At 46.0% G+C, this 12,915-nt stretch overlaps 1 protein-coding gene across 10 annotated transcripts in view; it reads right to left on the bottom strand.

The window, feature by feature from the left end:
• Nucleotides 1-12,915, bottom strand: part of COL26A1 (collagen type XXVI alpha 1 chain) — a 164,703-nt gene that overhangs the window by 5,035 nt on the left and 146,753 nt on the right. For 8 of the 10 annotated variants that reach the window (XM_085078310.1, XM_085078303.1, XM_085078301.1 and 5 more), the window contains 6 exons: nt 11,594-11,686; nt 10,149-10,210; nt 8,208-8,270; nt 4,870-4,914; nt 3,534-3,578; nt 2,821-2,905 (listed from right to left, as the gene is read on the bottom strand). In XM_085078310.1, coding sequence (XP_084934436.1) covers nt 2,821-2,905; nt 3,534-3,578; nt 4,870-4,914; nt 8,208-8,270; nt 10,149-10,210; nt 11,594-11,686 — 393 coding nt within the window. The remainder of the gene's footprint in view (nt 1-2,820; nt 2,906-3,533; nt 3,579-4,869; nt 4,915-8,207; nt 8,271-10,148; nt 10,211-11,593; nt 11,687-12,915) is intronic. The other 2 variants (XM_085078308.1, XM_085078306.1) reach the window with 1 other exon arrangement.

Raw genomic sequence — 12,915 nt, 5'->3', positions numbered from 1 at the left:
GTAAAGGACATTCTGAGGCACTGAAATGATTGAACAGAAGGATTGACCCACCCTGAGCTGCAGCCAAATCAGCAATAAAGCTGGGGATGGCTGTTAGCCATCCCTGCTCCCAGAATGCCTCCAGGTAACACCCCCTGCTCTTCCCTCAGCCAAACAAATTAAACATACACTGTCTGGGCTACTCTTCAGCACCAGATGCTGGTGCCTTGATCTGCCTCATCATTTCCAATGCTCCAATTTCTTCTTGCCTTTTCCTCCAGAGCTGGATTGTGTTTCCCTGCCAGGAGCCCAATGTGCCAGCCTTGGTTTGATCCCACGAGGCAGAGTTTGTGTTTCAAGTGAGCTTTTGGCTGCTGGAGGAGCTGGGCTCTGGCTGCTGGCACCAAATCCTGCCAAACAATTTGGGCTTTGCTGTGTCCTGCTGGGCTGCTCTCTGCAGCTCCCAGGCCAGGTCAACTCCAGCTGCCCTCCCACTGCAGAGGAGAGGTTTGTTTGCTGAGATGTTTTGTCTTGTTGCTTGGGTGGCTGTGGTTTTGGAAGCCACTCTCAGTGGGAAGTTTCTTGGGAAAATGAGAGCATGGGGTTGGCATTTCTGAGTGGGGTTTTAAAGCTGGGCTGCCCCAGGACCTGTGGTCAAATCCTTAACACCTACACTGGGAATATGACCAGACAGTTGGTGCTGGGTGATTTAAACCTCTGTGGTGCCTTTCAGTCCAGGGAGGTCTGTGCTCAAGGAGAATATTTTTTGTCATTTAATGTATTTTTTTTTTGTTTGTTGGGCCTTTTTAACTATTTACATAAAGATGAACATAACCGCACAAGGAAAATATGTTTTACTTTCCAAGTTCCCTTTCTAAACATTATTTTTGTAGGGCCTAAAATGTGTGTGAAATTAAAGAATGGAACTATTTCACAAGCTCAGAGTAGGGGTACTATTATCAATAGTTATGGGACAAAAAAACCCCCTAAAGTCATACAATATAGGTGTTTAAATATGACCTAACCACAGTGTACAATTTAAAAAACATCCATTAGTGCTGATGCATTTACACTGGTATAGAAGTGTAAATAACTCACCTCCATGCCAAACAGGAACAGCAACTACATTTATATCTATAAAAATGGTTTGCTGTAATGACTGTTCCAAAATAACAGCAGCACATGCCTTGTTGCTGTTGTGTTTCCAAACAGAATGTGAGAAAGAGGTAAATCAGTCACTTATGCTGGGGCAAGGCTGTGTGAACTCCAGGGTGTGCAGGAGGTTCCTCAAGAGGTGACTTTTGGCTTTATATTACTATAAATGAAGCTACAAATTAAAAGCTATAGGAGATCCAGGCCCTGGGTCCTGTAAATACCCTGCACTGTGCTTATGGATTGGGTTCCCTTTCCCTCTTCCCTGGAGAACATCCCAGGATGTCCTATGAATTGCTGCCTAGGAAATCTAGTGAGTATCCCCCTGGTACCTCCACCAGCTCAAAGCAAAGCAGCATAAAATTTTTTTTTTTGCCTTTTTTTTTTGTCCTTGGTGTATAAAATCCAGTGAAAGTGTGAAGTGAAGCAGGATTAGTGCAGAGGTAAGGTCAGGGTGAGTGTGGTTAAATCATGGGGTTGTGATTCATGGTTTCCCAAAAACCTCGTGCTGTTGCTTTTGGAAATAGCACTCCATGAGCACAGGAACACTGAGCACAGCAAGCTCCAGGCCAGCCATGCCCTGGCACTGGAAGTGTTCAGCAGCAATTCCATCTCAGCACTGCTGCTCCAGATGGGGCTGGAGGGCTCTGGAGGTGCTGCCCAAAGTGCATCCAGCACTGTGAGTGAGGCATGGTCAGGACTGATGGGCATTTCAGATATTTAGCATTTTCACAGCCCAAATCAATATCCAAAGGCCACTGCCCAATAAAAGTGGATGTTGATCTGAGGGGAGGTGTGAGGTGAGCAAGGCCAGGAATGAGGTTTCATGTGGCAAGGACAGAAAAGTGCTCTGGGACTTGCTCAGTGCCAAGGACAGGTTTGCTGCTCACAGGCTGGGATAGCAAAGCCAAGCATTTTGCCTCTCCTGTGTTTCTGAAAGGGGAGAAACTGGCACAGCAGCTTTTGGCAGCTCTGAGAGAATTGATCCTCAGGTACCCCAAAAGGAGAAGTCTGACAATAACCAACAGCTGTGACAACTACCAACACCATGCTCTGGTTAAGGGAAAAGTCCTTGAGGGATGATGTACACAATGTTCCAGTGATGGGAGAGCAAACAGCTTCAAGAGATCACAAAAATCTCTCTGAACATAGAACATGTGGGACTTTCTTGAAATCTGACTGTGAAAACAGGTTTCATGTAAGTTACAATCACAAAATGTTCAGGGATCACTGATTTTCAGGGTGACATGGCAGCACTGTTTGGGCTTTCTCTGCAAAAGGTGGTGCTGCACAAGGCAAGGCCTCAGTGGTGTTCAAGTCACTGGGAAGATGCTGTTAACAGGATTAAATGGTCTGCCCTAAAGACTTGAACAAGCAGCTCCGTGGGAAGCTGTAGATGATCTGTGCCACATGGCTGGAGCTGCTGCTCGTGACTTGGCTGCCTGAACTGTAATAAAAATCACTCTAAGGGTCATTTCACCTGCTACTGGAAAGCCAGAGGAAGTAGTACAGCTGGTGGAACTCTAGTCCTCAACAGTCCCAAGTACCCAAAACTCACAGTGGGTACCTAGTTTTGAAAATGTGGCTTGAACAGGCACCAGAGAGCTCAGGGCACTGGGAGGATGTTTAACCATCAAGCCTGAGCAGAGCCCCTGGTTCCCTGGAGAAGAAAACCTTAGCAGCACTCACCATGAATTCCTATCATGTGCTCAAGGATTAACACCCTCTCAGCTAAAATCTTCAGAGCCTCTCGAAGCTGTTGGACACCTTCCCCCTGCAAGAAAGAAAAGAAAACTAATGTTGGAATATGTTTTAGAATAGATTTCTTGTTTATAATTTTGCTTAGCACCAAACTTTGCAGTGTGAATGTTTAAAAATGAAAATATGTAAAAGAGGAGATAACCTAAGCAGGAGTGCAGGAGAAATCCCTATTCAGAGAGTTCCTCATGTGCACTCAGGCTGTAGTTTGTTGTCCCTGTCACCTTAAGTGTGGGCTGGAAGGGACAGAGAGGTGTTGCAAAGTATTTTAGGGATTGAGAGCAGAGATGTGAGAACTCCAGTGCTCTGCACATGTAGTTTGATCTCTTCTGGGAGTCTCCCTCAGCATGTGGGAGGGACATGGGGGAGCAATGCCCAGCCAGCTCCATGGGACAGAACCTCTGGGGACTGAGGTGTTCCAGGAACATGGTGAAAACGTGGCAAAGGAAACCTCAGAGGCCAGGATTTCTGGCAAAATTTAAATCCAAACTCACCACTTATTAAATCCACATCACCACTTGCTCTGCACATTTAACTGTGGACTCACTCCCTGCCCTGCCCCAAACCCACCTGCCAAAGGGAATAAGGTTGAAGGATAGAAAAGAGACAAAAAGGAAAATAAAACAGTGGAAACAGATCCTTACATCAGCGCCTTTGTCACCTTCCTCACCCTTCTTGCCTGGTTCACCCTGAAACAAAGAAAGGGAAACTTGGTTACATGAGGCTGAGAACCCTTCCAGGATCCCTTGGATCCCTCCCCACCACAGGAGCAAATTAAAGAAACATTTCAGCAGCAGAAAACAAACTGGCACAAAGCAAACAGGCTCTCCTGAGCTCTGCCCTGTGCCCTGTCAGCTTCCCAGGAGGTCACCACCACTTCTTACAGGGATGAACTTGCCCAGAGGTGGCCAAGCTGCAGGAGGAGCCACCTGCCATGGCCTGGGCCCCAGCAAGGCCATACACATCTCATTGGACTCTCAATGAACAGCACTTTAGGCTAAACTAAAGGTGAGTTGCTTCCTCCCCCCAAACACACACATTTTCATCTTGATTTAAAACAGAAAGATCCTCCATTCTGCTTTCATTAGTCACATCACTTGCTGCCTCTGAGGATGCTCATTAAGCTTTTCTTAAACAAAACTCCCTCTGTGCTGTGAACATTGGTCTCATATTTCCCCCAACCTGGAAGGTCATGCACTTTCTGAAGAGCAGACAACAGGGAGAGGTTAAACCACTCAAAGCCAAACATAAAACAAGACTAACAATCTAGAGTGGAAAGGCTTGGGCTCCTCAAAGGTGTTGGACATCCCTGAGATATTTGCAAAGCAGGGCATGGGATGAAGGGCCAAAGAAAAGGTTGTGTGAATTGTACAGAATGATGAGGTGGAACCAAAGAAGAGAGATGAGAATCCTCCCAGAGGCTCTGGGACCTCTATGGAAGCTGCCAGCCAAAAAACCCAAATTTTCTCCACTAATCTCTGTCAGCCAACCCTCATCACCACTGGTTTGTGTGCACTGGCCATATATACCAGTGCAGACATCTCCTCTGTGCATCTGTTCAGGTATTGCCAAAAAATCATTTGGAGACATCTCTTGATCTCCTTCCAGGGGGTTTCCAGCTCAGCTTGGCAAGCCAAGGAGCAGGAGGGAGCTGGGAATAGCTGATGGACTTTGGGCTCTTGAACTGTGCCCACCTTTGTGCCCTGGGGCTCAGGGAGGGCTGGGGGTGCTCAGCTTTGGCCAGAGGGGATCTGCAGGCAAAGCACAGCATCCCTGTTGGGGTGAAGCCCTCCTGGTCATGTCAGCACCGTGCTTTCCACCCAGGGGATGTTTCATTAGCAGAGGGACTCATTAAGGTGAACAAATGTCTGAGCTGGAGCCAGCAGAGCTCAGCCTGAGCAGCTCCAGGCCAGCCAGGGGCACCACAGTGCCAGGCACCAACCCACTGAGCCTGGCACCCACCCAGAGTGCAGCACTTACAGGAAATCCCTTAATGCCCCTCTCTCCAGGCAGACCTGCTTGCCCCTGTTGGAAATAAAGTCAGTGTCATTAGGAGATACTTTGCCATTTGACAAGAACACAGTGTAATTTTTGCTGGGGGAATTAAGATGGCTTAATGAAAACCCTTACACTTGGGATAATGCGGGGAAAAAATTCCTCTCCCTTGACATTATCACTTAGAGACAGCAAAAGGGGGTTATGGTTTTCTGTCAAGTATCAGCTCCAAATCCCATCAGGCTCTGGAGGAGCTGGGTTGGATATGGAGCTCCTGAGCTCAGTGCCCTCTCTGTAAGGCGATTAGCAGGTTTTTTGAACTTTCCAGCAGTCAGTTACATTATACCAGGAAGGAATTTGGCTGGAGATTTGTTCCTCACAAAGACACTGCATTCTTCTCTCTGGTAAAACTGATGGGCTGCTGCTGGCCCGGCCAGAACACAGCCCAGGACTCCCAGGGAGCACTGATTTAATCTGCTCCTGCTCCACACACATCCCACAGCTGCTGATCAAAACACAGGTACAATATTTTGGTCGGTTTGTTTCTTTCTCCTGCTGTGCTAATTTTCACATTGTTCTCAGTGAGAGGTTTTTGTTCTTTTTCTTTTCTTTCTCTTTTTTTTTTTTTTTTAACAGAAACAGTTTGAACTAGTGTGTGTTGGTTTGGGGTAGAATGAAATGCCATTGAACTGAACATCTCTTTTCCCCCCATTTTTCTCCACAGTGCTGGTTTCCCCCCTGGAGAAGCATGGGGCAGGGGAGAATCAATGACCAGAATTACAGATTATTTAGTGAGAGAGCAGAAGCTTGGGGAGAAGAAGCAAAACGTAAAAGCATTGCTAGAAATCCATGAATGAAACAGCCACATATTTCCCCTGGCCCTTCTCCCCTACACACACAGAGCAACAAACCCATCCTTTTTTCCCCCAGAAAATTACATACATGGTGGCAGATTTTTCTAGTAGAAAGGGAGAGCTGCTGGGGTTGTGAGCATCAAATTGCTGCTTTGTATAAAACCAACAGGCCTGGGACATCTACAGAACATTCCCATGGAGCACTGAATTCCTATGGAACACCTTGCCAACACTAGGAAAAGGCTATGGACAGGGAGAGCTCTGGGAGAAAGGCTCAGTCTGTCAGGTGCTCTCAGTATCTTCAAAGGGAAATATTGGATTCTGCACTGGAGGGAGCAAAGCTTGTGAAAAAGCACAGGCAAGAGCAAAAACCCCAGTGAGGAGCATAACAACACACTCCAAATACACAAACAAGCTGTGCTCCATGACCAGGAGGAACAGAAAGGTTTTTATCAGCTTAAAGGGGATCAAAGGATATTTAGGCTGGATGTTGGCAATATCTTTCATCCCAGGCCTCCCTGGCTGTTCCTCTGCAGGCTGCCTGGAGATGCTGTGGAGCTTCCCTGCCTGGCAGGGTTTGGATGAGCAGAGCTGGTGGTGAGCAGCACACAGAGAGGAGCCATGCAGGGGCTGTTCTCCCCAAGATTAAGCAGGAAGAATGTATAATAACATTTTCTCGAATCTCAGTAGATATTGTAAAAGCCTTCCCCCTCTGCTTTTCTTTGCAGCTGCACAGCTCCTCTGCTCGAGCCCTCATTTGTATCCACCAAACCCAAAATTGCAGCATGTAGTTGTCAAAACCAGCATTCAAAGCCACACTCACAGAAGACAAAAAGCACGCAGAGCATCTTACAGAAATTCTGACAGAAAAAGCTGTCAGCTTCCCTTTCCACACTAACAGAGGATGGACAGGAAATAGGTGGTTTTTTTTATATTTATCAAGACATTTTGATATTTGAAAATCTCATTTGTCCCAAAACTAGAAGCAGAGCTGCAATTCTAAATCCCTAGCAAGGAGGGAACAAAACTAAATTCTGAGGGATCTATCTGGACTGAATGGGCACAGTGCAACAAGATTTTGTTTCAAACTCAGTGTAGTAGTATTATGGTATATTAGTAATAATACTAGTAATATGGTCAACCACAGACTAAAGCAAAATGTTAAATGAATAATTGAGGAAGAGTTTTATCAGTTTCCTGGATGGAAATATGACATTTTCCATGTACCCTGCCCTTCTGTTTTTTTTAAACTGAAAATAAAGATTGAATGGCAATGAGCTGTAGTTGATAATCTGTGCATCCATCACACCACTTAAGGTTTTGCTCTCCACCAGAATCTTGAATTCTAGTCCCAGAACTACATCAATCTGCAATCTATTTGTAAAGCCAAGTCACACCCAAATTGGCTGAGCTGCACAAGGAAAGTGTTACAAAAAATGACCAACAGTCACTCTGTCTTTCAGGGAAGTGCAAGTGATTTCTTACGTAAGAACAGAGCCAAGCACCCAAAACTGAATTATAACAGAGGTACCTCCACCTCCACCTGTGGGACAGGAAAATGGCATTGGAAGAAAAGGGAAATTCTTTCCCACAGCTGTGGCACAAGGCAGTGTCAATGCAGCCACCACTGCAGACATCCATCATTTTAGAGGTGCCAACCAATGTTTTCCCCTCACCCTTCTCCCCTCTTTTGGCTCTTTCCACTCTGGGGTCTCAGTGATTCTCACAGGTCTACAGGATGAATGATCCTCTTCTACCTACTCCATTCCCAAATGATTTTGTGCTCCCAGACTCACCCAGAGATTTCAAAGACCACGACCTTTTGACAAATAAGCTGAACAGAAGCCACTAAAGGCCCAAATGCCACTTTTAAATCCTTCCCAATGCTTAAATGCTGGACTGGGATTTCTCTGGTAGTTGCTAAACTCCACCAGTTTGGAAATAACATTCAAACAGCCCTTTTTTTTCTATGCCTAGTTATCAGCACTTGACAGCCCACCAAGGACTGAGGCACATAAACACATTAAGAACATGACTTCAATGTTCCGAATACTTTAATAACATCATTTGACCTGGGGAATGACTTTGCTTCAGGAAAAGTCTGATGAGTTTTTAAAGCCTTCGTGCCACAGAAGGAAGAGTTCAGTTAGACCTCTCAGAACAACCCACACTGAACAGCTTTGGCTGGTGGAAGAAAGTTGGTTCCCACAGGCTTTTATCCACCATGTCTTTGCTCCCTGAATCTCTAGGGAACACCTGATTTTGCAAGGAATTTAACTGTTTCTCTGTACAGGAAACCCTCGTCTTGGCTCTTGCAGAAAACCCAGAAACTCTGCATTTAAACTTGGTGGTGGCTGTAGTGCCACTGGATTTGTGAGGCCTGTGCTGTGTTTAATTTGAGGCCTCACTCCCCAGGTGCTGCTGGGAATCTCTGTGCATGTAAAACCTTCTGTGCATATAAAACCTTACTCTCTCTCCTCGATCTCCTTTGGATCCTTTTGGTCCAGGCTGTCCTGGAGATCCTGGCAAGCCCTGGAAGAGAAGCAGAACGAGAAGGAATTAATTTCTACTGTGCAATCTTTGTGTAGGTGTAGTGAATACATTTCCCAGTGATCCTCAGCTCCTGAAAACCTCATACACCCATTAAGTAATTGGGCTGGATTCTCTTTTCCCCTCAAGCAAACACAACAGGAGCTCTGTTTGCAGATATCCCAAGCCCTGTACTTTCTGCAGATCCTTCTATTTGGGTGCTTTAATGCACTGCAGGCCCCTGATGTAACATTTTTTAGGGGTCAGTGTGACAGGACAGTTCTTGTTCTCAGTTACCAAGAAGAAATTAATACACAGGTAGTATGTTTAGCTTAAAAATCCCCACTGCTTCCCCCCACTTCTTAATTGCCTCAGTGGGTGGCAGGAGCAAGCACACATACCTGAAAATTAATTGGATTGTGCAGTGGAAATTATTTTGAAGCTATTCACTCACCCTAATAAACAATTTTCAAATTAAGCCCAATCTCTGCTAATAATTTTACTCCCTGGGTTGAACAAATCTATAAAGCAGTCACCAACGGCTAAGAAGGGCACAGTCTCCAGATTTCTACTAATTGAACTGCTATGCAGAAATCGATCCAAATTCTTAACTTATCCACCCAGAGAAGCCACAGTTATTAACCAGACCAAGGGAGAACAATATTGTTTGTTTATATTCAGCCTGTCAGCTCTCCTTCTCCCCACAACCGTGTTACAAGATGCTTTTTTTCCACCTCAAGTGACTTGTATATTGTCTTGGAGGCTGCAGTGAGACAGGGATGCTCAAGAACACTGAGTTCCATGTTGCAAAAAATAAAAGATTTTCAGGGTATGCTGAGCATCAAAAAACCAGACTGTACTTCAGGATCTACTTATGAATTGTGAATTACCTTATATTTAATGATGTTAAACTGCCTCTGTCATTTGGCTGCCAAATCTCTCATTGTGTTCATATCTATCTGGAGTTTCTCATTGCTCTCCAGAGCATTCCCTAATTGAAAGGATTCTGCTACACTGGCAAACTTTCCCAAACCTCTTGTCCATTTCTTCTTCAAAGTGGTTAATAAACGCATAGGAAAAATCTTCTCTATTTTCAGTTCCAAACCTCCCCTTATCAGATTTAAGTTACATCCCTCTGCTAAGTTACTTTCTCTGTGCTCTCCAGTCATGTGAGTTTCCTTTGAAATATCTGATGTTGCTGCTTCACCTCCACATTAAGCAACATTTTTCCCCAAACTGAGTCCCTTTGTATCAGCCAACCGCAATTTGGAGTAGTTTGGCAGTTCACAGTTCATGACTTCACTTCTTTCCATCTAACCAGCTTTTTCCATCCATGTGAGTACTGTGCCCTTCTTCTACCATAAATTCTTTGGAGTGAGCTTTTCCCACTCCATTATTATCTCCCCCCCTACACGATGTTTGAATCAATAAATAATCAAACTGATGGGAATTTGTGATATTTTTTCTCGAATAGAAAGTGCTATGCCTGGAAAAGTAGGCTTAACACGTTCACTCTGGTGAATTGGTGAATTCCCATTGATGCATTTTTGGGGTTTTTATGTGTTCCACAGGAAATGCAGTATTTTTCTATCACTGTGTTAGTAAAGCCCATGTCAGATCCTTTGCATCAACTCAGGCCACAGTGAAATGTTTTGACACAGCAGCAGCACAATGTGTTGTTGTGATTAAGGGAAACTCTGGAAAGCACAACCATTTCAACCTCTCAGCACAATCCAGAATGAGAAAAAGGCATTAAATCACAGAATTTCATGGGGAACAAAACAGCAGAGCTAAGATTTACTCTCTCTCCTTGTGCAATGAGATGATGTTTCACCCCTGATCCCCACTCTGCCCTCACCCCAAAGCACTAAAGCACCTTACTTGTGATCCAGGGGCTCCAATAGGTCCTGGGGGCCCTTTGGGTCCTGAAGCACCTGGTGGCCCTGGTGGGAATCATAATTGGAGACAATTTTAAGGAGAATTAGAAGGAAGAACCCTAAATTCCAAAGGCATGCACTTTTCAGGTCCTGCTGAGTCTCTCAGTGAGTGAGAGCCTTTGATAGACCCCAGGACTGCTAGAGCCCTTCATCAAACACTGGATTACTGGATCCCCACATCCTGACAGAACACATCCCTGTCCCCTAGGGGAGATGTTAGAGCTCCAGGAGGAAAAAAAAAAGGTGAAAACAGGCAGGAAGGATGTCAGTAACATCCAGCCTTTCCTTTCCCTAAAGTGCAGCTTTTGAGCAAACTTAAACTAGATTTATGGAACAGCTACATGAGTGTGAGACACTGCAGGTGCTGCTCTTGAACCAGCCCAAAATATGGCAAGAGAAACCCCAAGGCTGCTGCAGGTGAGATCTCTGGGGTGTCAGGAAGCAGATAGGAACATGAAGGAGATGGAGTTTGGCCAGAGCCAGGAGAGAGGCTGACTGGGGCAAGGCAAAGCTCTCTCCTGGTCTTCACTCACTCCAGTGGCAATAAATTAATTTAAAATCTGTACCACAGGAGGGCTGCTTCCAGGATGAGTTAAACACTGTCAGAACAGGTCAACTTGTCTCACACAGTCACTTAACAGATTCATTCCTTTTGAAAAAATAATTATATCTCAACAGTAGCTGTTCAATTATACCTGCAGATGGGAGACAGGATATTTGCTTAGTCTGAACTTAGCAATACTCCTCTCTGCTTTAGTTGTCACAACCCTTGAGATGAAACAATGTGGACATTATACACAAAGTACAGCTGAATCAGCCTCAATCATTAATGCACCATACAAATGCTTAAGTGAAAGAATAAAGGAATTGAAGGATAAATGAAAGGCCCTCATAATGAAAGGAAAAGCCTTTTCTGCAACTAAAGGGAGTTCACTCCTAAATATGCATCATACAGGGAAGTGCTGATGTCTGCAGGAATATTATCATTTAAGCCACCCATCAGCACAGAGAGAAAGACTTGCCACTGAATTTTCATCTCAGATTCTGATTTCAATTACACTGGAGAAAATCTGGGATAGCTCAAACTGTCTCCAAAGTCTTCATACACCTGGCCAGACCCTGCTTTGTGGAGCTCTGCAGTGACAGGACAGGACTGCAGCAGGGTGAGAACAACTCTGGACATCCCTAAAGAGCTTTTAATTAGCCTCATTTTCAAGATGTGTCCTGCCGAAGGTAAAACAATCTGCCACTATCAACAGATTAAAAAAAACCTCAGTTACTTCTTGCCACCACTGCCCTTCCAGTAAGGAGCACCTCCCTTCCCTGCAGCACCCACTGTCCATGCATCAGAGAGGCTTTGCTCCTCCTGCCCCATGCCAGCTCTGTTACCTGGTGGTCCCACGGGCCCGGGGGCTCCCCGCGGTCCGGGCAGCCCAGCCATGATGGTGTCGATGACGGTGGAGGCCAGCTGGGGTTCTCCATCTGCGGCACAGAGCACAGTCAGTGGCGCTGCCCGAGCCCTGCCGGCACCTCTCTCCAAAATCCTCTGGCGCCTGTTGCTGGCCGAGGGCTGGCAGTGCTGCAGGATGCTCCATTTGGGCTCCCGGAGCATTTGCCCTTTGCTCTCAAAGCTCTGTGTCCCCTTGTCCTGCAGAGCTGCTCATCTCACCCTGAGAACCCCAGAAAATCCGTCCTCCCTGTCGACACCTTGGTGGTTTATACCCCTATAAATGGAACAACTGACCCCAAATTTGCCATCTGCCAGACACATCTGGCTCATGGCCACCTGACAGATGAGGCAGGGATGTGGGGCTGCCTGGCCCCAGTGACCTGCTGAGCCCCCCTGGCCCTACAGCTCACCTGCTGGGAGATGCCCTGAGGTCTAGGGATGCAGGAAAAGCCCAGGGATGGGTGAGCTCTGCCCCCTCCATGTGATCAGGAAACTTTCCTGCCGTTTGGGATTATTTTAGGTGTTTTGGGCAGGTTCACTGAGTCCTGGGAAATGGATGGAAATGGGAGCAGAGCAGGGAACTAAAAGCCAGCAGCAGGAATTGGGGGAGTTTTGTGGTTTTGCACATCTTTCTCAGTTCTCTCCTGTCAGGAATAAAAACCATCAGCCTGTAGTTGTCCATGTCTTCCCTCAGCCCTGAGCCAATAGGTTCAGTACACCAGTTGATATTTGAATAGAAAAAATACAGTTCCATATAAAAAAGCAATTCTTAGTATTTACTGCAACTCCAAAACCATATTCCACAGCCCTGTTCCCTATGGAGCTGTCCTGTGGCACACCAGGAATCTGGGAAGGCACCACCAGTAGTGCAGCTCCTTTCATCTGAGCATCCCACTGCACTTTTGGACACTTGTGGAAACCTGAGGGCAACAATTCAATGAACAACCAAGACAACAAGGCCACAAAAGAAGCAAGGGAACCCCACATCCTGGTGCTACTGGGACTTCCAGTCCCCTGTCCTGACCCTTTGCTGTAGGACCAACAACCTATTTCCTGTTTAACCTGGATGAAGATGTTGGCTCCTGGGATGGCAAACCCTCTGAAAATCCACACTTTCCACAGCTGGAGGGCACCATGCAGAAATAACGTCCATCTCCTCCTGCCCATGACCTCAAGCTTACTCAAGTTTCCCTCCACCCATCCCTTTAACTCATCCCAGTAAAATTCCAGGGAACCCTGGGCAGGAAAAGGCTAGGAATGT

This window comes from Lichenostomus cassidix, chromosome 19 (assembly GCF_008360975.1).
Source record: "Lichenostomus cassidix isolate B80296 chromosome 19, HeHo_3.0, whole genome shotgun sequence".
Lineage (NCBI taxonomy): Eukaryota > Metazoa > Chordata > Aves > Passeriformes > Meliphagidae > Lichenostomus > Lichenostomus cassidix.
Note: the sequence above shows the minus strand (reverse complement) of the source record. Positions and strands in the feature narration are given on the sequence as shown.